The sequence below is a fragment of the Zerene cesonia genome, chromosome 14 (genome assembly GCF_012273895.1).
Source record: "Zerene cesonia ecotype Mississippi chromosome 14, Zerene_cesonia_1.1, whole genome shotgun sequence".
Taxonomy (NCBI): domain Eukaryota; kingdom Metazoa; phylum Arthropoda; class Insecta; order Lepidoptera; family Pieridae; genus Zerene; species Zerene cesonia.
In genome coordinates, this window is record NC_052115.1 from 5944539 (window position 1) to 5970144 (window position 25606).

The following is a 25606-nucleotide window of genomic DNA, read 5'->3' on the forward strand; positions in this document are numbered from 1 at the left end:
TGGGAGCACAATGGTAGAGCAGGTAGAGCGCTCTCGCAAAGCACAAGTGCTCTGGTCGAGTGCTAAACCCGGAATGTTAAATTGCAAGCTTACAAACTTCCTTTTAAATGCTATAAATTTGTAGCACCACTAGAGTCAAAAAGGCGTCTTGAAGCGCCTTGTTCAGCCAATTTCACTTTCGCTTCGTTCATAGATGCGTTTAAATTTGCATTCACTTTACGGTTATATGCAAGAATATTTAAATAAAATATGTACAATATAATGAACTTCACACACAGCTATTTACTATGGTACAAAAAAATTAAGGATCTAACCTTTTTGGGGTTTCGTACCCAAAGGGTAAAACGGGACCCGAGCTAAGACTGCGCTGCCCTTTTGTAAGATAGTCTGTCTGTCCGTCCGTTCGTCCGTCTGTCTGGATAATATATCTAATGAAATTTCGAAATTTTCCGAGACGAGTCCGACTTTTTCTTTATGTATGTATCTATATATATTAAGAATACTCGACTCAATCTGAGGAGACGTAAAATTAATTCAATGCAAAAACAATAAAATTTAAATCAATTACGTGTCTTATCAAAATTATGACACATTTTATTGATTTAAAAAAAATGAAGATGCTGCTAATATATACAGTGACCTAAATATTATTTCGGTTTACCCGTTTGAAGCCTTGGACCATGCTTCAATGAAGATTATCTACTTGTTGGTTAGGAAATAACAATGTTTATTATTTAAATTAAATTCTGAATACGAAAATTATTTAATATTATGAGTAGGTCACATTGTGATTTAGTTAAACGTTTTGGAGTGTTGCAACATTTTTTAATAATTGGTTTTAAATTGATGTTCCTTGAAAACGTAGACTAACTAACACTTTATTAAAAGTTTATCAATCAATTAATCAATTTTAAATACTAACTGCATCTTGAAAATCTTTGATATAAACCAAACTTGTTCTGTAGCGTTAGATGCAATTTATATTTTGTCAGATATCGAAAAAAACAAGATAGAAGACAGCCTCTTGTCCCATCTTTTTTCATGTGATTTTGAATGTATTTTTTGTGATGGAACAATAGCTTTTTTAAATGAGTAAATGTAATAATACTAGCTTTCCGCCCGCGGCTTCGCCCGCGTGGAATTCCGTTATACCGCTTTCATCTCCCTATTTCAACTCGTTCTACCCTTTTTTTCGCGATAAAAATTATCCCAAGTTCAGTTCTACCTTAAGACCAATTTACATCAAAATTGGTTCAGTGGTTTAGGCGTGAAAGTGTAACAGACAGACAGACAGACAGAGTTACTTTCCTTTTATAATATTAGTAGGGATCAAGAAACAAAACACTCATTATTTACAATATTTAAATGACGATCGTATAATAAATAAAATACAATACAACATACATCGTGATATATTACTAAAGTTACTAAAGAAATACCTTGCCACACTAAAATATTATACGCGTATTAAAATTGTCAAGATTATTCGTAATAAATCCGACATCCTCGTACATTACGCAATGCTTATAAACAAAACAGTTTTCTCGTCACGCTTAACGAGCAATGAAAGTTTTCACTGCGGAATCGGATTAATTTACAAGCTAATAAATAATTTTAATGCAAAACGATAGTCTATTAAAGACGTCGTAACGATCGTAACTGATGTCTGTTCTCATTGTATCGATGTCTATGGTATGACCAATAATATATCTGGAATATACAAAGCAATTAGTATCTAATAAATCTATACTAACATTATAAAGATGAAGAGTTTGTTTGTTTGAACGCGCTAATCTCAGGAACTGCTGGTCCAATTTGAAAAATTATTTCAGTGTTAGATAGTCCATATATAGAGGTAGGCTATAGACAATATATGTACCACGGGAGAAGCCGCGGCGGAGCGCTAGTATGGAATATACGACACGAATACAATTAGTAGTAAATTATACAAAATTATTAATTAGTAAGATAATCAAAATGTTTGTTTGTTTCAGTCTGAAAAGGTTCATACCATTAATTTTAACTTTGTGTATACAAAAGAAGTTATATGTAGGTACTAACGTTTAATGTCTATGTTATTTACATAACAATTGGATAATTTACAATTTACCACTTCAGTTTTGCTTCTTTACATTTATAATGTTTAAAATACACATAATAACTAATAATAATAACTTTATATGGTAGTGTTTTGATATATACTAATAGAGTTATAAAAGTACTTATTGTACAACTTTCAATTATCTATATAATTCTTGGTATCTTCTCAGCACCTTTAAACCTAAAAAGCAGCTTATCGCGATAGAGGTCAGTATAAGCCATAACTGACATAATCCAACGAACAAAAAGGAGAAAGCGTGTTAGCAGCTGACCGCAGGATGGTTCGCCGTAACGTGTTATGCAGTAATGAGTCAATTCATAGCTATAGATATAACGTCTGGACAGTAATAAACTTAAGAAAAATCGTTACACAAGTTATACTGCATGCTTATTTTTATAAAAAAAATATAATTTTTTGTAATATTTAAAAAAATTGCTATCATACAATTTTAATGATACATTAATAAATAAACTATACTTATTTATTCTGATTCAACTATAAATTAAGAAATTTCATTTCTATGTCATAATAGTAAAAAGTAAGTGAATGTTCTGTTGATGATAAACAATCAAATAATAAACAAACAAACTACAAAAACCGGAAATAAACAAATAAAAAACTCAACCCTTTCGTATAAAGCGGACCTTCGCTGACGCAACACTACGTAGGTACATTTCTCATTATAGCATTATTCAATTGACATTGAAACCAAGTGACCGCGTTCCACACATACCGACCCAAAATAATTATTGATTTACATTTTACATATATAGTCTATTATAAAATTCCCCAATCGTTCAATCCACCGATAAGTGTGTTTCCATTGAAGTCCGTTTTCTTTATACTATTAATGTATATAATTATAATCGTAATGCCAGTAGCAATAAACATCTCTTCTTTAAAATAATTATTATCTATACAAGCAATTAAATACCTGTAAAACAAATAAAAATGGTCTATAAACAAATAAAAGAAAAATAGTGCACTATTTTCTATATTTTCTCATAGTAACTGTCTTTTACACAATTAAGTCAAGTTCTTTTTCCATGTTACTAGACGCTCGTCCCGGCTTCGCTCGGATATCAAGATTTCTGTTTTATACCAAGGTAGCATTTAATCGAGATAAAAAGTATGCTATCACCCAAGTCAGGTCATACCCTGTATGTACACCAAATTTCATCAAAATCCGTTCAGTAGTTTCAGCGTGATTGACAGACAAACATCCATATAAACTTTCACATTATAATTTTAGTGGTATAATTAATCAAAGTATATTCACACGTATATTTTAACTTGCACAACCGATTGCATTGTCTTATATGAGATAGCTGTAATAGATTCTTATTACTATAATAACAATAGAATATTATATAATGGCACACAAGTGTTTAGGAGCACGCAATTTCCAAAATGAAATATGGCATATGATATATTATGTATAATCAGAGATAACTGCTATTGCCATTGATTATGATTCTGATTTTAAGTTCAAATTATCAAGCCATCCTTGAAAGTAGCTCAAAGCGAAAACGGAAAATTTTAAAATAATTGATAGAGAGAATGAGGAAATAGAAATCTGTGTTTTTCGGTTCGTTTATTTGTCTTTTTTTTCACGATGCTAACAGCTATTTTATATTATGATTTTTCTGTTTAGATATATAGTAGGAGGCTAGAGAGTGACATTTAGTATATAGCTACATAGGTATATATATTTATCTTTAGTTTTTATCGCAGTGAAACACACCCAATAAATTAGTAGGATATACAGCTCTATTTATTAATGGTCTAATAATGGTCAAGTATTGTTTGAAAGGTGTAAACAAAAAGTCTATTTAAAAGCAGTTTTACGTAGTTAAAAACGAACTAAAAACTAATTAACTACTGCGCGTTTACATGCAAAATTTAGACATACATTCAAGGACAAACATACCGCGTGTAGTTACACAATAGTTCTCCTTTATACATAAAAATTCGGTCAAGTGCGAGACGCGCTCGCAACACAGGGTTTCGTACAAATTAGCAAAATTTCAATAGCAAATAAAATTGGTCGCCCATCCAATTTATGACCGTTGCTTAACCTGAATTTTTTATTATGATTCGTTATAGCGGCAACAAAAAAATATGATCCTTGATAATTTCAACTGTCTGACTGTCACGGTTCGTGAGATACAGCCTGGTGACAGACGGACAGTCAGACAATCAGACAAATGGACGGTGAAGTCATTGTCGTTCAAAGTAGACGTGTAGACACGTGAATCGTGCGAGAAACAAGGGGCCTATATACACTATGTTGTGAGCAGCTCGGGACAATTTGAGGGCTGTCACGTGCATGGTTTAATGTCATTCCTATAATTACTATAGTATTTACTATTATTGTTTCTTTATACTGTGGCAATAGACTGCCGTTGTATGCTTTGGGCACGGAACCCTAAAATTCGTTATGTTGATCGGTAAACACCAGATAAAGAATAAACTCTAGGTTAGGTTAGGTCAGGGTGCCATCGTAAAAACTTTCCAATGCATAACCATTACGTTACATTATTCAACCGACATTGAAAACGTATGACCTCGTTTCGCATACATCTATCATGTAGTGAAGTGAAGCTTCTCTATTAGTTATGCCTAAGAGGTACATAGCTTTATAATACCCGATGTGAAGTAAAAAAATAACTGTTTTACAGGACATAAATGCTATAGATTACCTTAATAGTAAAGGAAATTGATCTGCGACACATGCATCTATCCGATACCGACAATAAGCAGCAAATAATATCTACTTCAAAATCCATTGATAATATTAGTAGCGTAACCCCGAATAATTGATTTTACAAACAATAAAACATACATTATGCAACTCAAGCATTATAAAATAAATTGAACAACGTAACAATATATCTCTAATTCGTGTCTATTTTAGGAAGTAAAACTCTTGTTAACTCTCCTATTGTACATTATTCAACACAAGATTATGTATCAAGGCACCAGCTGACCGACGACCTAATAAGGTCACATTTCATAACAAACCTAGCGTCTCCATTTGTAAATATCAAAGAAGCAATGTAAGTTAAGTATCAATGCTTGTATATTTAAGTGGTATGTTTTTCATTGAGACATTTAATATGTGAATACTTTTAATAGGAGCTGCAAGAGCTGAGATTTGTAATGGGAATCTCTTAGGAATGAAAATGAAAACATATTTTTAGGTAGAAAATGCATTATGATGATAAATATTTCGGCATATTATATTATACAAAAACACATCTCAAACGGAATGCGTATAATAACTTTTTGATTTTTCGTAGCTAAACACAAATTCTATAAGTTAAAATAGATATTGTTCCGAGTAAGAGTTATCTTGAATATTAAATGCAATTTAGCACAATGTCATAAAGGAAAGTTATTTGTAGATTTTTATAACTCTTAGGATGTGGTACCTCCCCTGCTTTGGGATTGCCAATTTGTGTGCGTGCTTGACTCCGACATTTACACTACACAATTATTACAAATCTGAGCGACCTCAACTATGTATTTCCTATAGATTTCTGAACACTTTCCGTTAATCGATACTAGGAAACACATGAAAATTCATAGAATTACAGGTTCATATTGTTCCCTCTCCCATTGTTTCGTCATGCCAAGTTCATTGATATATTGTACAAAATAATCTATGTCCGTAGTTAATACCTTTACACGTTTCTTTGACTAAGCCACAGAAATAAAATCGCTTATTGCAGTTACGAGTATGGTGGTATTAGCTTTTTGAGTTTGTCTTATTTTTAACTCTTCTAAGAAAGCAATATAAGAAGGTATCTATTTATACACTATATTTCTGCTAAACAAAATATAATCCCACCTACGAATAAAAATAGATTTTATTTATAATGCGTATGGTATTTGTACACATACCTGTATATTTAAATAGTAAGATGTTTGATTAATTAATCTAGGTGCTATTTTAATAGAAAAATCGAATTAGCAAACAACGAAATTTGATCATTTGTCTTATTAATTGAAATCGATCGCGTTTCTAGAAAAAAAAGGTGAGTTTAATGTTTTGGATATCTTTACACATCGTATTTATTTACGTTATCTCAACACGTAATTTTGAACACCAGAATCGAGAGCATAAGCATTAAGATTACACGGTTTTATTTCAGGCTATTTCACTTTGTTTATTTTGTTTCACAATGTTAAAATTTATTTTGGCGAGTCATTTTGGACGCCTTTCTACGAAGCCATAATATAAAAATGAAAATGATAAAAGCATAAATGAAGGACTTTGTTCTCCTTTTGTTCGTGGGTGAAATTGAAGGTTGGTTAACATTATGTTGAAAAAAATTCAGACCAATTTGTTATTTGTATGAAAAGGTATAATATATTAATTAAATATGGCAATAAGGTGTAAGGTAATAAGGTGAAATAGCTTAATTTGCTAATGATTTTATATTCATTTATCAATATGATGGAGATAAAGCTTTCGAGTACTAGAATTAAGATTCAATGTGTCTTTTGTCACATATTTTGATGTTTATTGATTTGAGATAATTTTTGCATATTAGAAATTTTGATTGAGTTAAGCCATTAACAAAGAGAAGAAGAAGACATTTTGAGTGACTATTTGATTCAGATTACTTCAAATTGTTATAGGTAATATGTTTATTATTTTTATTTTGGTTTATATAGTACGGCCACTGAATAAAAAAAGCATTCTAGATGTTTCTATACGACTAATTAACGTCCTAACTCGCATAAATACTAAAATATGAGTAATATTAGACTACATTTTATAAGACCTCTCAGCAATGATACATTATTTGAATACCGTATGGTAATGGACCAACTTATATCACCGTAACGAAATAAAGTGGCGTTACGTTACACACAATAACGTTATAAAACAACAGTTATTATTACTCAATGCGGTTCGAGACAGCTGAAACTGGGGCAGTGTCATATGGTTAGGTGCACTCGTGTCATTTTGATTTGTAAAAGTGCTATGCGCTATGTCATCTTTGGCTTGTACTCTTGTAGAAAAATGTTCCATCATACGTCTAGCTGTGAAGGTTAACAATCTTATTAACTATCATAAGTTAAAAACTCGAACTTTCACTAGCATAAAGTAGCAGAAATTTAGATTACTTTTAGTTGCCAAAAATCCTTCATTTTGTTTTAATTTAAATTTATATTTATGCATGCGTATGCTTTTCTGGTTTTAACGATGAGACCTGTCCCTTATTTCTAGCGTTAATATTTTTTCCTTTTTCCCCATATTCCATTGAAAGCTAACCACGCCGAACCTTTGAAAATGTTAACAAACTGAAAATAAATCATCCTCAATATATAAGTCTTATAATCATCGACTTATAATAATAGTATTAAGGTTATTCGATTATAGAACATAATTAAATTAAACGCTCTAACCATTTACATTGACGATCGTGGTATAATATTTCATTGCTCGAGCCATAAATATATTTCATAAAATCGACTAATTAAAGGGCACACATGATCAACGGCTTTATTGTTCAATCGAAGGTACGGAGCCATCTTTTATACAAGTGCGTATTCATAAACTATCCTCAAAAGAATTGCGTAAGTTGACAGACAATTATCAGGTATAATTTAGTCGATGATTTAAGTAAATTGTGTGCGAATCAGAGCGTCTTTTAATGTAAAAAGTTTATATAAAATTAAAGGATGTTTGTACAGAGTATTTTATAGTAATTTTGGAGGTTACCTGTTATGGGGTGGGAGATATTACTTATTTAATTTTGTATTCTTTCGTATTTCATAGTTAATTTGGTTTCCTTTTAATCGAAATCTATGCAAATATTCATGAGTAGTAGTAGGTATTTTAGCGTAAAAACAAAATATGCGTTCATTTGTATTTTATGTAAACTCGTATATGTTCCCGATTATATTTTCTCTGAATCACATTCCGATAATCATAGTTATAGTTCTATGGAATAAAAGGTATATTGTTTGTGGACAGAGCTTTTACTATCTGTTAAACGCTCGTTCATGACAAACCTTCGAAAAACAAATAGGTCTTATGATGGCCCATGCGACCCCTCACTAATTTAATAATACATTTTCTTTAAATGTAAACGCTAAGGTCAGTATAGACAATTGAATTAATTCAAGGCAATATAATTAAGTTTTATAATATAATCACTATAATTTGTGTTTTTAAGTGGGTATTTGAAGATAATTGTACGTTTGAAAAGTAAATATAGATTATTGTTCGTTATAATCATAATGTGCATTTTTTATCGGCGTTTGGATGAAATCATAAAAAACATCCTGGTTGCTATTGGCCAATCGGTGTCGATAAAATCATTAAACAATTTATTACAATAGCTACTCTTATGTTAAATGCTATAATTTTTAATTAATAAAATCATTTTATAGTGCAATTAATGGAACGAATGTCAATGATGCGGTCTATAGACCTATCTTGCAATGCCTTTATATTCTGTGGCAATACGCATTAACTAAAATTAAAAAGTTGCAAAACAGTTTTAAAAGATAGTTAAATTTCTACAAAAAAGTCACTGACGTACCGTGAAGGCTGCAGAAGGCTCAGCTCTAGAATTAAAAATAGGTGCATCCGACAACAATCACTACATAATATATACAGTATAAAACAAAGTCACTTTCTCTGTCCCTTTGTCCCTATGTATGCTTAAGTCTTTAAAACTACTCAACAGATTGTGAGAGGAAGGTTTATATATATAATAACATCTATTAAACTACTCCGAATTTTATGAAGACATATCCCACCGGATTAGTAAGTTGAAGTGGCGCTGGGCTGGGCACATAGCCCAAAGAGCCGATGGCCGTTGGGGCAGAAAAGTGCTCGAATGGCGACCGCGTACGACGCTGTACAGACGACCTGATTAACATGGCAGAGAGCCGCTAGACTCAGGCTGCGGTTTTGGAAGTCTTTGAGGGAGGCCAATGTACTCCAGTGGACGTACTAAAAGGCTGCAACGACGAGTGTTTTTGATATTTGGTAGCAGTAACTAAGAGCTTAAACCACTTCTTGTCGACCCAAGACAGACAAAAGCAATAAAGCAATTTGCGTTTTGTATACAATTGCACTCAGTAGTGATGTTATCTTGTAGTCATTTAAATATAATTTTAAACGCATTCATGCATTGGCACGTGTCGTAATTGTTTTGTATTCAAGCCCATACAGGAATTCAATGAATTACGTCTAGTATCTTCCGTGAGCAATTTGAAGGCAGATTTGTTAGGGTATTAATTTAGGATCCAGCCTTATTTATTACTTGTGATTCTTATTTTTTATTGGCTAGCGGTAGTGCTGGGTTTATTTAGATGTAACTTTGCCAAGATGTCTCGCACACTATGACAAATTTTAAGGAAATAAAGGTATACAATAAATAAATTTAATCCTCAAGAGCTTAGCTAGCTTTAGAGAGAGGTAGAGTTTTCTGAAGAGAAGTGTGTTTTATCGAAGTCGATTCAGAATCGCATCAATCGCAAAATCTCAGAATTATTCTCGTATATATTATGGAAGTATAAAATAATATGATTGTATAAACAATTTCGTTTCTCCAGGGTGGAGGGCGACGCGAGAGCGAGGCGTGCGCGTGCGGGCGGCGCGCCCCCGCCGCGACCGCGCCGTCGCACGCCCCGCACCCGCTGCGAGCGCTTGATGACATGCCGCCAGTACTCAGGTATCTGATTGACAATATTTCTTTATTTTTCCTAATGCCACGCCATTATTATATTGCAACTGAGGTCTGAAGGTAACCCCAATATCACTTAACTTACCGATATTTGCGGAACAAGACAATTATCGGGAATCAGAGAGTAGTGAGAGTAGCCCTCGTTTCTTACAGCACTTTTCGAAATACGCACAAGTTTTTTAGTGAGTCAGTTTAGGTTATGGCAGAATGTAAGGGACGAATAAATCAAGAAAATGATGGGCTACCTGGGGTCAATTTGTGGCTACTTCCCTTAAACAATACCAATGCCAGTTATTAAAATGTCGAATACTACCATGTTGAATGCTATCTATCTGCTTAATGCTCTAAATGCTGTTGTGGTACCTTTACTCGTTTGTAGGATTTTAATATATGATTACACATATTATCATATAGCTATTAAAATTAAGACAATTTGACAATATAATTTCAAATATTGTTATCTCTTAAGAAAACTGGCAAGGGAAGTACGCAACCATCATAACGTGGGGTCAAGGCTCATTCAATATTTCCTTACTAAAACTACCTACCTACTTCTATTATAAGCGGCAACTACCTGTCAATCTATCCCAAAATATTTCCGCATAGACCGCATCGTACTACGGTGAAGATAGTTTCATAATAGTTATCACCAACAGCGATGTCGTTACGTAGATACCGTGACATGTTGTCGTGACTCGTCACCTGTGGGTGATGTGATATGGTGAGAGGATGACCTTTTGATGGAGCTTGATAGACAATAGGTATAGCGTAAGCATCTGTGTATATCAATTGGTTCATGACATTATGTAACATAATGGCTATTAATGAGGTGAGATTGGAATAATAGAAGTAGCAAATGAATTGGTCATGCACCTACGTAAAATTATGTACCTTTACCTATCCGCCCGCGGCTTCATCTGCGAAGTCAAAGTTCTCATGTTCTCTCATGTCATCTCAGGTTTCAAGCTGTCTTTGTACCAAATTTCATCCAAATGTAGGTGCAAGGAAGAGACCTTCAGACAGTTATTTTCGCATTTATCATATTAGTAGGGTTTTTTAAATTTTTTCTATGATTAACAAAATATATGACAGTATTAAATATTGATATTATGATATGGATTCGAGTAAAACATGTCAGATGCTAGGAAAAATAATAAATATCATGACACATTTGAAGCTAATTTTTGGAAAATTTGGAGGACCGCTATCAATTCTGCCAAGTAATAAAATTGTCAAATTTCAATCAATCGATCCATCGATCAAACTAAAATGAGATCGGTACTATGTATTGTAATGTCTTGAATGACTTTCTCTACTTGTTATAGTTGTAATTTGCATAATAGACTCTTTGATTCTTATGATACCTATATAGATACGTAATATTAGTTAACTCATAAACCTTAGAGCATGACCATTTTTTATTTATTTTTAAATATATTGCCAATGTTGTATGCCAGTATTTTAACGTATGCGCTCTCAACATTTATCCATTAGACGCTATTGGAAAACAAAGACAGTAACAATAAAATAAACAATGCTAGAATTGCTGGGTTTTCTATGAAACTGAATGGGAAGTCATTTTGTTGATTCATTGATGCGTTGTGCCAGCCGCAAATAATTTGTGTCTTTGGGGTCTGCACACATCCATCCGAAATCGTGTAGTGTGTAACTATGTTATTTTATCAGGTTTCTGCTCGCGGCTATACCCGCGCCGTTAAATTCCCAGGTTTCCCCGCATGGTTGACGTTTTCGTGGTATTTCCGGGATAATTTAATTTAGACTCAAACGTTTAAAGAAGCACTTTTAAATCGTCATAACACATTTTAAACATTTCCCACCAGTTAGGGAAGCAGTTTCTACACAGAAGAGCCAGCAAGAAACTCTGTAGTTGCTCTTTTCCAATTATGTATTTACAAATTTCATCCAAAATTGGTTCTGTGGTTTAGGCGTGAAGAAGAGACAAACAGATTTCAAACTTTCGTATTTATAATATTAAGAACGTAGTAGCAATATTGCTTATTATTTTATCATGACGACTCGAGCTACATATATCCGGATACAAAAACCTGAGTTTCTCCAACCATTATGCCAGACTCATACTTTTAATCACACATGTAGATTGTCATGTCACAAGCTATTAAATGGCAACACATTCCTAAATCCTTAATTTAATTAAACGCGTCGCGTCTGATATGGTTTTAGTACAACACTAAGGGATTCCTTTGACCATATTCGTCCCTCATTTTAATGATGCGTCATTAGCTTGTTTGTTTTTCTTACATCTAAATACTTGATTAAAATAGAAGCTATTGCGCATATCGATATGAAAGAATGGTTTGCACAATCCCCCGAGGAGCGATTTCCACATTTGCAAATACACTCTATTGTTTGTATAGTTAAGTGTTGGGTTAAAAGGTGAATGACATCAAAATGATGATTTAACCACACCATTTGTATTCTTTGAGAATCCTTCTAAAGATGGATGGTTTGAGAAACCAATATGTTCAATTACCTCGTGCTGCAGTCATGCTACATTTTATAGCTCCAAATGACAAGTAATCTATTTGTCATTTTATGGTCACATAGTATCTAGGTAGAACAATGAAACACGCTCGACTCCAACTGTTGAAAATTAGCTGATTTTCAGAAGTCCCTTGAATGATTTGAAGTTAATTTTAAATAATTAAGGGTCCTGAATAGACTATAAGAATTCTAATGGTATCTATTATAACTATTAGTCTATCCAGGATTTTTACTAAGGTATCTTCACACGTGATTTCGCGATGTAGCAGATTTTGAACGATGGATAATTGTTTCAGATCAAACCCGTTGTACACAGAGGAGGAGGAACAAGAGGTAGTCATAATTGTGGACTCCCTAGAGGCCGAGGATGTAGGAGAAGCCGGTGAGGAGCCGCGCACTCCTAGACGGGCGCCTTCTACCTCTTCAGGTAGCCAATGTTAGGATCTTTGGCATTATACTTTGAAAATTTTAGTTTCAGTTTTTTCGATGGAATAGATTATGTTTAAATATAATAATTGAGCACACGTCGGAGTATAATATGCTATTTATTATAAGATTATTCAAGATAATGCTCATGATAAAATGTATCGTAATCCTCTGGGCTTCGCCGTGTTTTTTTGAGACCATGATCACGTTTAAGATGTGTGTAAGTTAAACCGAATTTTTCCATATTCAGGTTACGGCAGCGGTGCTGGAAGCCACGGTCGGGTGTCTCCCAATTTACCAAAGAATGAGCAGTACGACCCGGAGCCGGTACGACTGTCGGATGATAAAAATGGATCTCAAAGCACCTCCGATTCTGACGGCACTCCGCCGTGCACTCTCTCTAGAAGCTTGAAAGAAGATATTCGCTCCTGTTTGGGAGGCTGTCGGTACGGTATATTCGTGTTATAAAGTGGTTGGAAATTATTTTTCACATTTACAATGGTAAATATAGAAAGCAGATACTGTAAGGCAACCAAGAACAATGATCGCGTTTAATATATTTCAGCGTCGTCCTTTCTTTGAGTATATTGTATTTTTTTTTTCATATCACAATCGGCAATGGAGCTGGTGAGTCGCCTGACGGTAAGCGCTACCACCGCCCATGAACATTTGTAGAGGCATAAGGTCCATTACAGACCTTACGCCTCTACAAATGGATTGCCAATTTTTTGGAATGGGAGGAATAAAGGAAAGGACTGGGAAGGGAAGGAAAAGGATATGGGCTCCCCCACTCACCGAACGAAACACAGCAGAATGCTATTTCACGCCGGTCTTCTGTGAGGGTATGGTACTTCCCCGGTGCGAGCTGGCCCGTGCTCGACTAACTCATTGAAGACATATTTTTTGTATATATTTTTACAGACTTTTTTTTAATAAGAAATGTAACTTATGGCGTAAAATATTCCATCTAGTTGGGAGAAGGATGTAAACCAAGTAGTAGAAGCGGCAGTGCGAGGGGCGGGTGGTATGAGTGCGGCCAGAGCTCGTCTCCACGCGGCCCTGCTAGCACTGCACGAGCCGCCTTCCATCCCCAACCGCGGGCCCTCGCTGCCGTACTGCGGCCCAGGAGTGCGACCAGGGGACGTCACCATGATGCCGAAGACTACGGGCATGTCTTTATTGGTGAGTTTTGAATTATTTATATCATGATAATATTCTTGAACTTTTTGAAAAACTTTTTCTCTCGTATTTCTCTTCTTTAGAAACTTTATCAAAATTTATAGACAACTAATAAGCCTTTCTTCTAAGATACACCAACCTCTACCGAATTATACCTTATACATTTATCGGACCTTGTAACTTACTTACAAATGATTCCATGGAATTAATCTAAAGATTCTTAATCTACTCAGAAAATGGCGCAAGAATTGCGAAAACAAATCCAGCCAGCGTAATTTGTAACATCCACGACGATTATCATCTTTATTACTCCAATCTTAGCCCGTATCAGAACTAAATTGAGGTTTTTGATAACAGTAATTTCCATTTTCAATAGACGTTCCAAAAATCAAAGGAGTTTCTCAATTCGACTGTGCTTTTTTTTCATTGTATCTTCATATCATTCATATAAAATATTGATAGTATTCATTGCTTAAGATCTAATCTGTTGTAGCGAATTACTATTTATTTTTTGTATATATATGTACTTACTTTTTTTTTGACCCGGCAAACGTTAAAATGTTCAATGACATGTGACATCTGCCAACCCGCATTTGGCCAGCGCTGATGATGGCCTGAACCCGCATGGGAGGTCTGTGTTCCTGTAATGGGAATATATATGGGCTGATGATGATGATGATGATCTATTTCATGCTAGCTGACTCGATATACGTATTGTCTTAGTGAAAACTGTCAAACATGTGAAGATTGAATAGCTGTTATATTTTCTTATTATTCTTTTTTATTTTTACGAAAAATTCTCAAGTTTTTCTTTTATAAGATCATATTCCTCAATCAAACACAATAAAAAATATTAGGGAAATTGGTGAATAGAAATGGTGTGACTAACGAAACAGGCATTCTTTTTTTAATAGATTAGGTACAATAATGATAGTAAATATAATATAGACTGCGTTTGTTTTTCAAGAGCTAGTTATAAAAATATGAAAAAAGCCCTAATCATATGTAAATTGCCCAACACTAAACCTTTCCACTACATTTGCGGGTGAATTTAGTTCAAGAGCAATGTGAGGCAACCAAAACAATGTTTTGCATATCAATTACTCAAAAACGATTTGCTTTTGACTCTTATTCCATTACAATACGGATCAAATTGTAGTTGCGAGGGCGCTGCATGCACGCCAACCTTATAACAAATGATGCGCTTTTATATTTAACAATTGAAATGAATTTTCCGATGAGGACATATCGTTCTGGATGTTTTCTGCGTAGGTAATTGGGTATTCTATATTCATGTTTAAGTTGTGGTGTATTTAATGTTTCTATGTAGCGTTAAGTGGCATTTTAATATTTTACTATATGGAATATATATAGAAGACTATCTTTTAGCATTAGTTAGTGATATTTACTATAATTTGCAATCAGGTCAATCCGTAAAATAACTTTATTCTAACCAGATACATACATAAAATAAACTGTAACAAACCACTTACAGATTTAAGAACAATACAGCTGTCATAATAGTATAATAAATTCTTACTTGTATTCAAGACTAATTAAGAGACTTATTTATGTTTCAACACCTCGGGCAATAACTTAATAAACAATAATATATTGTATCATTTATCATTAAATCGAGATATTATCAGTACTGTTCTGTACCGATTAATCGATGTTGGTCGATTAACGATAAAATATTACTCTGTTAACGGTCTAGGAACCCTGTTAATATATGAATTATTGCCAGTTAAAAACCGTCCGCTCATTTTTATTATACGACCTTATTTTAATGTCTGGCAACGTATAATTATAATTTGATGTTATAATTATTAACTAATTATGTCATGATTTGAATCGGTTTTTTAATGAATAGTGGTCATAATTATTGGCCTAAAGATATGATTTCATTATAATATTATATGGTTGAGGAATCTTAGAAAAGATTTTTTTTTCCCAGTTTACAAAGCGTTTGAATGTTATTTTACTAAAACTTAAATATTTCATAGTTTTATTATTTGTACTAGCAAATCGTCATCGTCAATTTATAAAGCGTTAAAATTAAAAATGTCCGATTAAGATTTATTCTACAGATAAAAGCGCTGAGATCTGATACCGTTACGTAATTGTTTATGCACTTACCTATGTATTAATTGAAAGTTTTAGTTATGTTTCAAGGTTAGGTTCTTCCTGAGTTCAACTTTTAAATTTACTATATGGATTAATTACAATGTTGTGTGATACATAGGCTGTACCTAGTATAGTATTATTATATTATCTGTGTCTCTACACACCATGATACGTCAGCAACGAAATTTAAATAGATTTACATGGCACGACAATAAAAAGAGCTGTGATACAATGCAATGGAATTCAAAAGGAGAAGAGTAAGCAATGAAATCTGTAGGTATTGATAGACTAAGTCTTATCAATTATTATCATCATCTTATTAACATCTTCGAAGGGCCAAGACATAGTATCTGTTTGTACTTAATTGAGGTTCTCAACCAAATGCAACTATTCGTTTGTAATAAAAATACAAGAATGAAAAAAATTGTGTTAGAAACGTCAACTGTTTCATATGAATATTTAAAACAATTTATCTCTAAAAAATGAATAATAAAAAAATGTACTATTCATATATGTGTTTAAAATATACGTTATAGTTACATAAAAAAAATATTAGAAAAAAAAAACACAAAGACACTTCCAAGAGCTTTGAAGCATTATAGAATTTGACTTTGGACATCCAAACGTGACGTCACACAGCGGTCACTCGAAAGTGGTACGTGTTACATATCAAGCCAATAACTAGAATGTGTCTAGTGCTCGCAATGATTAAGCCTAATTAATTAATGATCAACATGTGACCGGCGCGGACACGTTGGCGACCGCGGGCTGCCTTGCCGCGGGGCGTTGCGACACGCTTCACCAAACCGTACAGTCATCGACAGAGGATCTGTATTTTTTGACAGTATTTATTTTTATATCATTAAAATGGTTTGATAAAGAGAAATTAAAAAAAAAAAATCAATCACGAGGCGGGATTCGTACCCGCGTCTTGTTGCCAAGCCGTAGCCTATTTATTAATAGTTATTTATTTATCAGTTTGTTGAATCGATCACGATATTAACTATAGGAAGGGGAAAATAGACGAGCGTATCGCTTATCAGCGTTGTCTTCCATAGAACTGCAGGTATAAAATACATAAAATACAAAGAATTAACAATACGTGGGTAACGCAGTTGAATATCTCTTACGTTTTTTTATATGATTATTATGATGATGAATAGTGTATACATTTTAAATCCGTCTCTCCGTCATCTGTTACATAATTAACACAAAAAAATATATTAAAATATTTTTTGAACTATGAGATTTGAAAAGAAATCATCATAATAATATTATATAACAGTTGTTAAAATTGTGCAATTGTGTGTATGACATATTAAGTGAATTATATTATGTAATTAGCATGGTATTTGTATATACTTTATAATAATCCGCAGAAAACTTCAATTACAATGACATTAACTTAATTTTTAGTTTTTATAGCATTGAAATGCTTCTTTCAAAAAATTTCTCGAAATTAACTTATTTACAAGACTGTACTTGTTTCGCGAACTTTTTTATTTTACGAATGTATGATAAATCAATTGAGCTTTGACTATAAATAAAATTGATTATTGTACTTTCATCCTCGATCAAGTTATTTTAACGCTTTGCGATCCTTGATTCTTCTGAAAAGGTTTTTTTTTAATACAACAATACAACAATAAATATAAACAAATATAAGGTTAACAGAATAGGACAGGAGCTACCTATTCTTTGCTTATTTTGTCCTCTATGTTCCTAGTATGTATCATACTTTTTAATGAAAGAGTTGGCAGAGGAGCTGGTGGGTTGCCTAAGCACCCAGAACTACCAATAAACATCTGCAAGGGCATTGTGTCTCTGGAAATGGATCAACTTTTGTGTAAAGTGAATAAGAAATGGATTGATTGAGAGAATAAAGAAGATGCAGTCCTTAAAAAAGGAAGGGTAAGGAAAAGAAGAAAGGTGAAGCCTCTGATAATGGGTAGCAAACCTAAGCTGACCCAATCAATCGGTGCTGAAGCATTCTCGTCACCCAAATTAGTATTCTACATAATTTCAAAACAGAAAATCATAAGAAAAACGATAATTGTTTTCATTATGAGAGGTTTTCAGCGCTATAATGATCACCTAAACACTTCGTAACCGCCAATGCAATCTACAAAATACTAGCAACATAATTCTATAGCCATTATAATTAACTATTCGTGCAATATATTGTGAAATAGGTAATATCCAGCAAATGATTGCAGTAAATTGGTGAGACGATCAAAGTACGTACGAAGAAGCGAATGTATGACAAACTGCATGAAGGACGGAGAACGGATATTGTGACCACAACGTAACATCTGGTGTTACCCAATTATTTGAAACAATGGCTGTGATCGGCAATTTGCGTTAACATGACAGCGAACATGGACTACGAGATGCTATTAATATCTCTTAATAGTCATTGAATATGAATAGAAGTTTTGATTTTAAGTTTGAGAAAATTTTACTATCGATTGTAGGTTCAGTTATGTTTGTAATAAAATTAGTTTTGATTAAAATGGTTTATGTCTGCGAATCAATGAAGGTTTAATTAAAAAGATTTATTGGGATGGTGGAAAATACAAAAGCAATAAATTTATACTCATCTGTCGCATATGTACAATACAAAGACGACTATGGATTTTAATGTTTAAGTTTTATAGGAATGGTTTTTATGTTTAACAGAGCATAAAATAAATAATAAGACTCTCGTACTACCTTTAATTACATTTAAATGCCTTTAAGTTACTTAAAAGTTTTGAACATAATGCATCTTGCTAATGGAATCCATTATTTGGTAAATAACACAATATAAGTTGATTTTGACCAAACATATTGCTATAGCATTGTACGATACGTTTTCAAATTTTATATTGAACATTTATTTGTTTTAAATGTATCTTATTCAATTTTATATACGTATGTTTGAATTATACAACACGTTTATATTTTTTATAATATTTTAGTAGCGACCCTAGTGAAGGACCCGACAGACTCCAAATGATGTCCATAAATCAATCCTGTTTAAAATTGTTTGGCTTATATTGTTTATGATCAGGTGCATGCAGTTATAAATCTTTCATGAAGGTGATGCACGAATCGTTATGGATATTCTAATACTGCTAATATAAATGTCCAAGATTTTCATATTTATACATACTTTTTAGATGCCTTTTACAATAAACTTTCTGTTATATTCTCTAAAAGAACATCCAAAGAATTTGAGAAAAATTTTGCTTCTTCTACGTTTTGGTGATTAAACGATACTTAAACGAAACGGTATTTAAACCAGTAAATTTAATATTTTTGAAGTGCTCTTTCTAGTTACTCTTTATTATTAAGGATTTATTTGACAATCCTTGACTTTCATTTATTTTATAATTTAGTTAAGAAGAAAATTATATATTTAATATGTAATACTGACGATTATACTACGAAATTATCCTACTTCCTACTAATATTATAAATGCGAATGCGTTTGTGAGGATGTGTGTATGTTTGTTATTCTTTCACGCAAAAGCTACTGAACCGATTGCAATGAAATTTGGTACGTAGATTGCTGGACAACATATAGGCAACTTTTTGTTACCAGCGTGGCGGGTTATGGCCTGAACCCTCATTAAGATTAGGTCCCAGCAGTTGGAATATATATGGGCTGATGATGATGAATGGTACCTCTACCATTCAAAACCCTGTTTTAGCTTATTTACACCAGCTCCTTTTCACCATATTTCGTAAATGTAAACAGTCTACAATTTGTCTATGAATAATTTTGTAGTCTTGCATAGTAATTGCGTAGGAACTAAATATTTGATGTTAACGACGGTTCAAATTTAAATCACCTAGTTTCAATTGCTCAATCAGAATATGAACAAGCTTATAAATTACAAGAAGTGAATGGTACTAATCCTTCCTTCCTTTAAAGTGAAACCGTTCATAATCATTTTATATGGCTCCAAGTTTATTGTGATGGTATTGAAATATTTCGAAATCAATTAACAGTTTTGGCGTCAATTTGTAAAGTAATGAAGGTTTCTGTTTGTTCGATTATTCAAGCATTATTAGTATTGTGAGCAGTGTAGAGATAGGTTACGTAGTAAGGTTTTTAAAGTATTTAATACAAATGTTTCAAAGGACGTTTAAATTTTTCATTAAATAAAAATAACTTGTTCCAGATTACATATATCATCTCACTACGCATTAAAGACACTGAAACATTGATAAACACGTATACGGCAAATCAGCTAAGCAAAATTAGGTCTTATTATTTAATCGTGAAGAGAAGTCTAAGTTTTAACCGACGCGACGTTCTTAATAACAATGGAAGAATCTTATTTCGGAAAGACTCTCAATTACAATCTTGCGAATTCGCAACCAATAAGCGAACGCTATAGAGTAATAATTAATTTTAATTCGACTATTTGAATTTATATTGATTGTAATATTAATGACTGCGATCTTATTGCGTTGATAATATTGAGTTATTTAAACGTTCCCAATAACCTTTATCCTCTTAAATATCGACATAAGATTGATTTCGTAAACCGCGTTTACTAAATGTGTTTTTTTTCGTAAATAATCATTAAACACGGTTTATTTAATTAATTAACGCTGTCCGTTTTTTTGCGTCAGTGATAAATGAAAAAGGCGGCAATGCAAGCATCGCTAAGATTTATTATCTGTGCAAACGCAAAATCTTTATAATGTTACTTATACAGGTTTTGGTCATAATCAATGTATTTACTAGTTGGCACTCGAATAACATTAAAATTCGTTTGTGCCAATAATGATGTCGCAATGAAATTCTTGTAGAATACCAGCAACCTCGAAGTGACCAGCGCTTGGAATATTTTCGGTACATTTGCCGCTAAATGCGTTGGAGATTTTGTTATTAATGATCACAAAACCAGTGGTAATATTGCATTGATTTGAGTTATGTTTATAGACGTATTGCGCTGTAACCTCCTTCGATATTAGCTTTCAACTTTTTCTTCCTTATTTGTAACTTAATTACATACAGATATAGTAAACAAATCGATACAGCAGGCGCCTGTGATCGTGCCCGATATTATGAAATCGTATAATAAAGAAAATATAAATACTTTTAATGGTTATTTAATTTTACGAGTGTCGATTTTAATTGTTAATTTTTGATAATATAAAACTTACGACAGTCATTACAAGAATAACATTGAGGTGAACATTAAAATAAAGATTTATAGATTGATTAAGTTCTTTATGAGTTGTGGAGGGCATAAATGGTATATTTATTATAAATAAGTTGTACGTATTGGTATTATAAATGAATTCTTAACCAGCTATTTGAACTTTAAATGGATTGTATTTATTCGTTTATTAGTCACCGGCAATAAACTTTTATCGATGATTAGATGAATTTAGCTGTGTGTAAATTATATAATATTATATCTCATCTAATTAGAATCTTGTTATTAATGTTCTTTGTATAATTTATATTTAATGTAAATTGTTGTTCGAAAAACTAACCATGTATTTTTTCCAAGTGTAGAATAATCATTAATTTTAAATTAAATTGGGATTCGATTTTTTTCTGGTAATATATTTTATTTAGGCTTTGCCCGCGTAGTCGCAGGAAAAACAGATCCGGGGTTTTTCCCGTTCCTTTCATTTTCCCGTTCCCGCGGGATTTCCGGGAAAGTTATTATTTTCGTATGTTCGTCTTCTAGTTTCAAGCTACCTCTGCACAAATTTTTATTTTTATTTTGTTTATTCTTTGTTACTGCCAAACAAAACCGCAATAAATTACTATATAAACAAATGGCGGTCTTATCGGTATATAGCAATTCAGTTTCTACCAGACAACCAGACGCACGGAGATAAATTAGATAGAGAAGAGGAGTAGGGCAGAGCATAAATATAATACGAAAGATTAAATATCATAAACATAATATGTATATTTATTTGCCATATGGTATTTTAAATTAAAGCAAAGAAGCTTAAACTATAGACAGTTTTGAAATTGTATAAGCCTTTGGGACTTACTAACATTGGTTAATATGGCTTGTCCGATAATTTTAAACTAGCTGTGACCCGCGGTTGAAACCGCGTAAGTCCGTATCCCGTATGAATATCGGTATAAAAAGTGCCTATGTGTTATTTCAGTTGTCCAGCTATCTACGAAGCAGAATAGTATTATTATTCACCAATAGATGTCAGGAAAAAAAACACGAATATGACATTTTCTAAAAAAAATTCCTAGCTAGATCGATTTATCGCCCCCGAAACCCCCTATATACTAAATTTCATGAAAATCGTTGGAGCCGATACCGAGATTCCAATTATATATATATATATATATACAAGAATTGCTCGTTTAAAGGTATAAGATTTAGTCGTTTTTTAATCTTACTAAGTACTAATATTATAAATGCGAAAGTTTGTAAGGATGTGTGTGTGTTTGTTGCTCTTTCTCGCAAAAAACTACTGAGCCGATTGCAATGAAATTTGGTACGTCGATAGCTGGACAACTGGGATAATATATAGACATCTTTTTATCCCGATATTCCTACGGGATACGGACTTACGCGGGTGTAACCGCGGGGCGTAACTAGTAATACTATAATTTTATGTTGGTGTATAATATATTTCCTTCGCTTTTTGCTCTTGAGTTTTGACATGATGCCGTCGGTCGGTTGTCGCAATGTCTCATTAGTTTGATGGATCTGCGCACGCGACTAGCAGATTTGAGAAATATTTTATGTTGTCAAACTTGATATACGGTAGTAGTCATTGGAATTTTATTATAAGGTAAACGTGATTACGTGTGAGTTTGGGCATTTGAAACATTTACGAGATTGCATTTCTAGATTATTTGTTTATGGAATTATCGATGTCTGAAATGGGGCTATTGAGACCAGGTTTTCTCGACCCTTGCTTTCGTTCTCATTAAATTTCTGTTAATTTTATAAGTTAAACCATGTAATTAAATTTGCATTTATTTATATAATGTACTAATACATTTAAATTCTACTTCCAATTCAATTTATAATATTATAAATGCGAAAGTTTGTAAGGATGTGTGTGTGATTGTTACCTGATTGTTACTTGTTTTAACTACTGAACCGATTGCAATGAAATTCGGTACGTAGACAGCTGGACAACTGGAATAACGTATAGGCAACTTTTCATCCCGATATTCCTACGGGATACAGACTTACGTGGGTGAAACCGCGAGACGCAGCTAGTTTTACATATTAAGCTCTATCGTTGTGTTGTTTAAAGTGTTACTATGGAAATTCTACAATAGTTATTTAAATTTTTATAACATTTACAGTATTATGTTATCTGTGGTTTAACATTCAACGTGTTACGTAAGGTAGAGAGTATTATGTATCTTATACGATTATTTAATACATGTAATTTCATACTGAAGCCTTTTAATAACGTTTTGAATATTTATATTCTTTATGGTTTTGAGGTATTGAGAATACCCAATATACGGCTTCATTTAATCTGAAGATAAGGGATAGAATAGGGTAGAATATTTCATGTAATAGAGACTGTCGTTGAGATTTAATCCGATAAATAGGGAATATAGTTATATGCTAATTTATCAACTATGAATTTATTTTTAGATAATTTTGTATTTTAATTATTATTATTAATTGACATATATTCTTTGCTGAAATGGTATGCGCCTACAGAAAAGTGTTGAAAATATTACACAAATACTATAACTTCCGCTGAGGTGATCGCGGACGTATACTTACCAGCTTCCCTAAAGAGGCTCGCCGGTACACAGTGGGGTTTTAGTCGGTAGGAATCTGACATAACCAACGACTCTTTTCCCCGGGAGCCGTTTCTATGTAAGATTTCCCCATTAAAAAAGTTTAGCACCTTCATTGAATCTAGAATTCTTTATAACTGATGAACGCAAAAGAAAAGAAAGAAAATACCTGGCTATCTCAAATCGTTTATTAGGAATATCTTCCACTTTTTACACATTTTTTATAACTACATAGTTGTTAGGACTGTTTAGCATAAACTTACATACATTTAGAGCGCTGTAATTCAAGAGATACTGTTTGATTTCCTTTAGAAATAAGAAATCCATTTGATAATTACTTCATAGATATTCAATTGCATAAAGTTGTTACTTGAAAAACAAATAACTCGATTATATATATCAGAAGTTTTAATTACATTTAATATTAAGCTGTATCTTTACCTTGATGAAATTAACATTGTAAGCGTATGGAATGCAGCCAATAATTAAATAATTAAAATGAAATGATATTACAAACGGAAATGCATATTACAAAATGACGTTATTGCGATATTTATCCGTTTATATATTCGGTCATTTATTATCTGTAACTTAATCTGTTATCTGTGGTAATTATGAGTGGGCACCTATTTTTTGTAGTATAGTTTTTTAATACTCTGTATGGCTTATTACAATTGCAGTTTTCAGTGGATATTTTTGGTTTTATTTGTTCCAATTTCTTTCAGACTGTGATGTAAGGCACATTGGCATGAAACTAGTTAGTTTTTGTCAAGTTTTTATTTACTTATTAGGGTTCTGTACCCAAAGGGTAAGATGTGTAACTATCTATTATTATGATTTGGCTATCCGTCCGTCTATAATAAGGCTGCATCTTATGAACTTTTATAATCTGCAATGAAATTAAATGAGATTATACATGCATTTCTGTTGCCGTATATCCGCTATGCAAATAATAAAAAAGAAGTTAAGCAAGGGGCGGCACGGTCGTAAATCGGATGAATGACCATCGTTACTATAATAAGCATTCCACAAACAATTAAAAAAGAAATTGAAAAGTAAAACTGGTTCGTTTATCGTCTTATCAGCGGTTCTGATGTTGCAAATCAAATCAAAACAGACAAAATTAACTCCGGGAGACCAACATCTCCTTTTAGATTTATAATTTAAATTTAAATACACCTATTTTTTGTGTGTTTTTATCGTTAGCGTAATAACGACCGTCATACACGCCTATCGTGCAAACTTCAGCACAATTATTACGGAGCTATGGTAATTACAGTTGATATTAGTCATAGTAATCTGACAAATTGAAGTAGCCTGAAGCCTCACAGTTGGGTTACCTCAATAATTCTAATACATGTTAACAATTACTTCTTACCTTGCGTTTGACAATGATATGTTGCAACGATCAATTTTGTAATATAACGTCAATTATAATTTAACCTGAGGCTTCGTGACACTGTTCTATTTTGCTATTTTAACGGTATTATTGGAAGTATAATGTTAAACTGTTTGAAACTAAATCATATGCAACGCGCATGACAGATGCGATTCGAACGCTGCTAATAACTTGTGAATGTTTAAGGGCACTACATGAACTTAATTCGTGTTTTAATTGGATCCACCGTAGATTTTTTTTTATAAAATATATATGATATGCTTCTGGGTATATGCTAATTCGATAGTGTAGAAAATGGGAAAATCACCGACCTCCAAACAAACATTTTTACACTTTAACGATAAAAAAAACATGGTAGGTATAGAGGCAATCATTAA

At 32.7% G+C, this 25606-nt stretch overlaps 1 protein-coding gene across 3 annotated transcripts in view; it reads left to right on the forward strand.

Annotated features, from left to right (window-relative positions):
* LOC119832041 overlaps positions 1–25606 on the forward strand; it is a 49742-nt gene that overhangs the window by 18342 nt on the left and 5794 nt on the right. For 2 of the 3 annotated variants that reach the window (XM_038355628.1, XM_038355629.1), the window contains 4 exons: positions 9686–9804; positions 12636–12775; positions 13016–13211; positions 13737–13947. In XM_038355628.1, coding sequence (XP_038211556.1) covers positions 9788–9804; positions 12636–12775; positions 13016–13211; positions 13737–13947 — 564 coding nt within the window. In that variant the 5' untranslated portion in view covers positions 9686–9787. The remainder of the gene's footprint in view (positions 1–9685; positions 9805–12635; positions 12776–13015; positions 13212–13736; positions 13948–25606) is intronic. The other variant, XM_038355630.1, reaches the window with a different exon arrangement.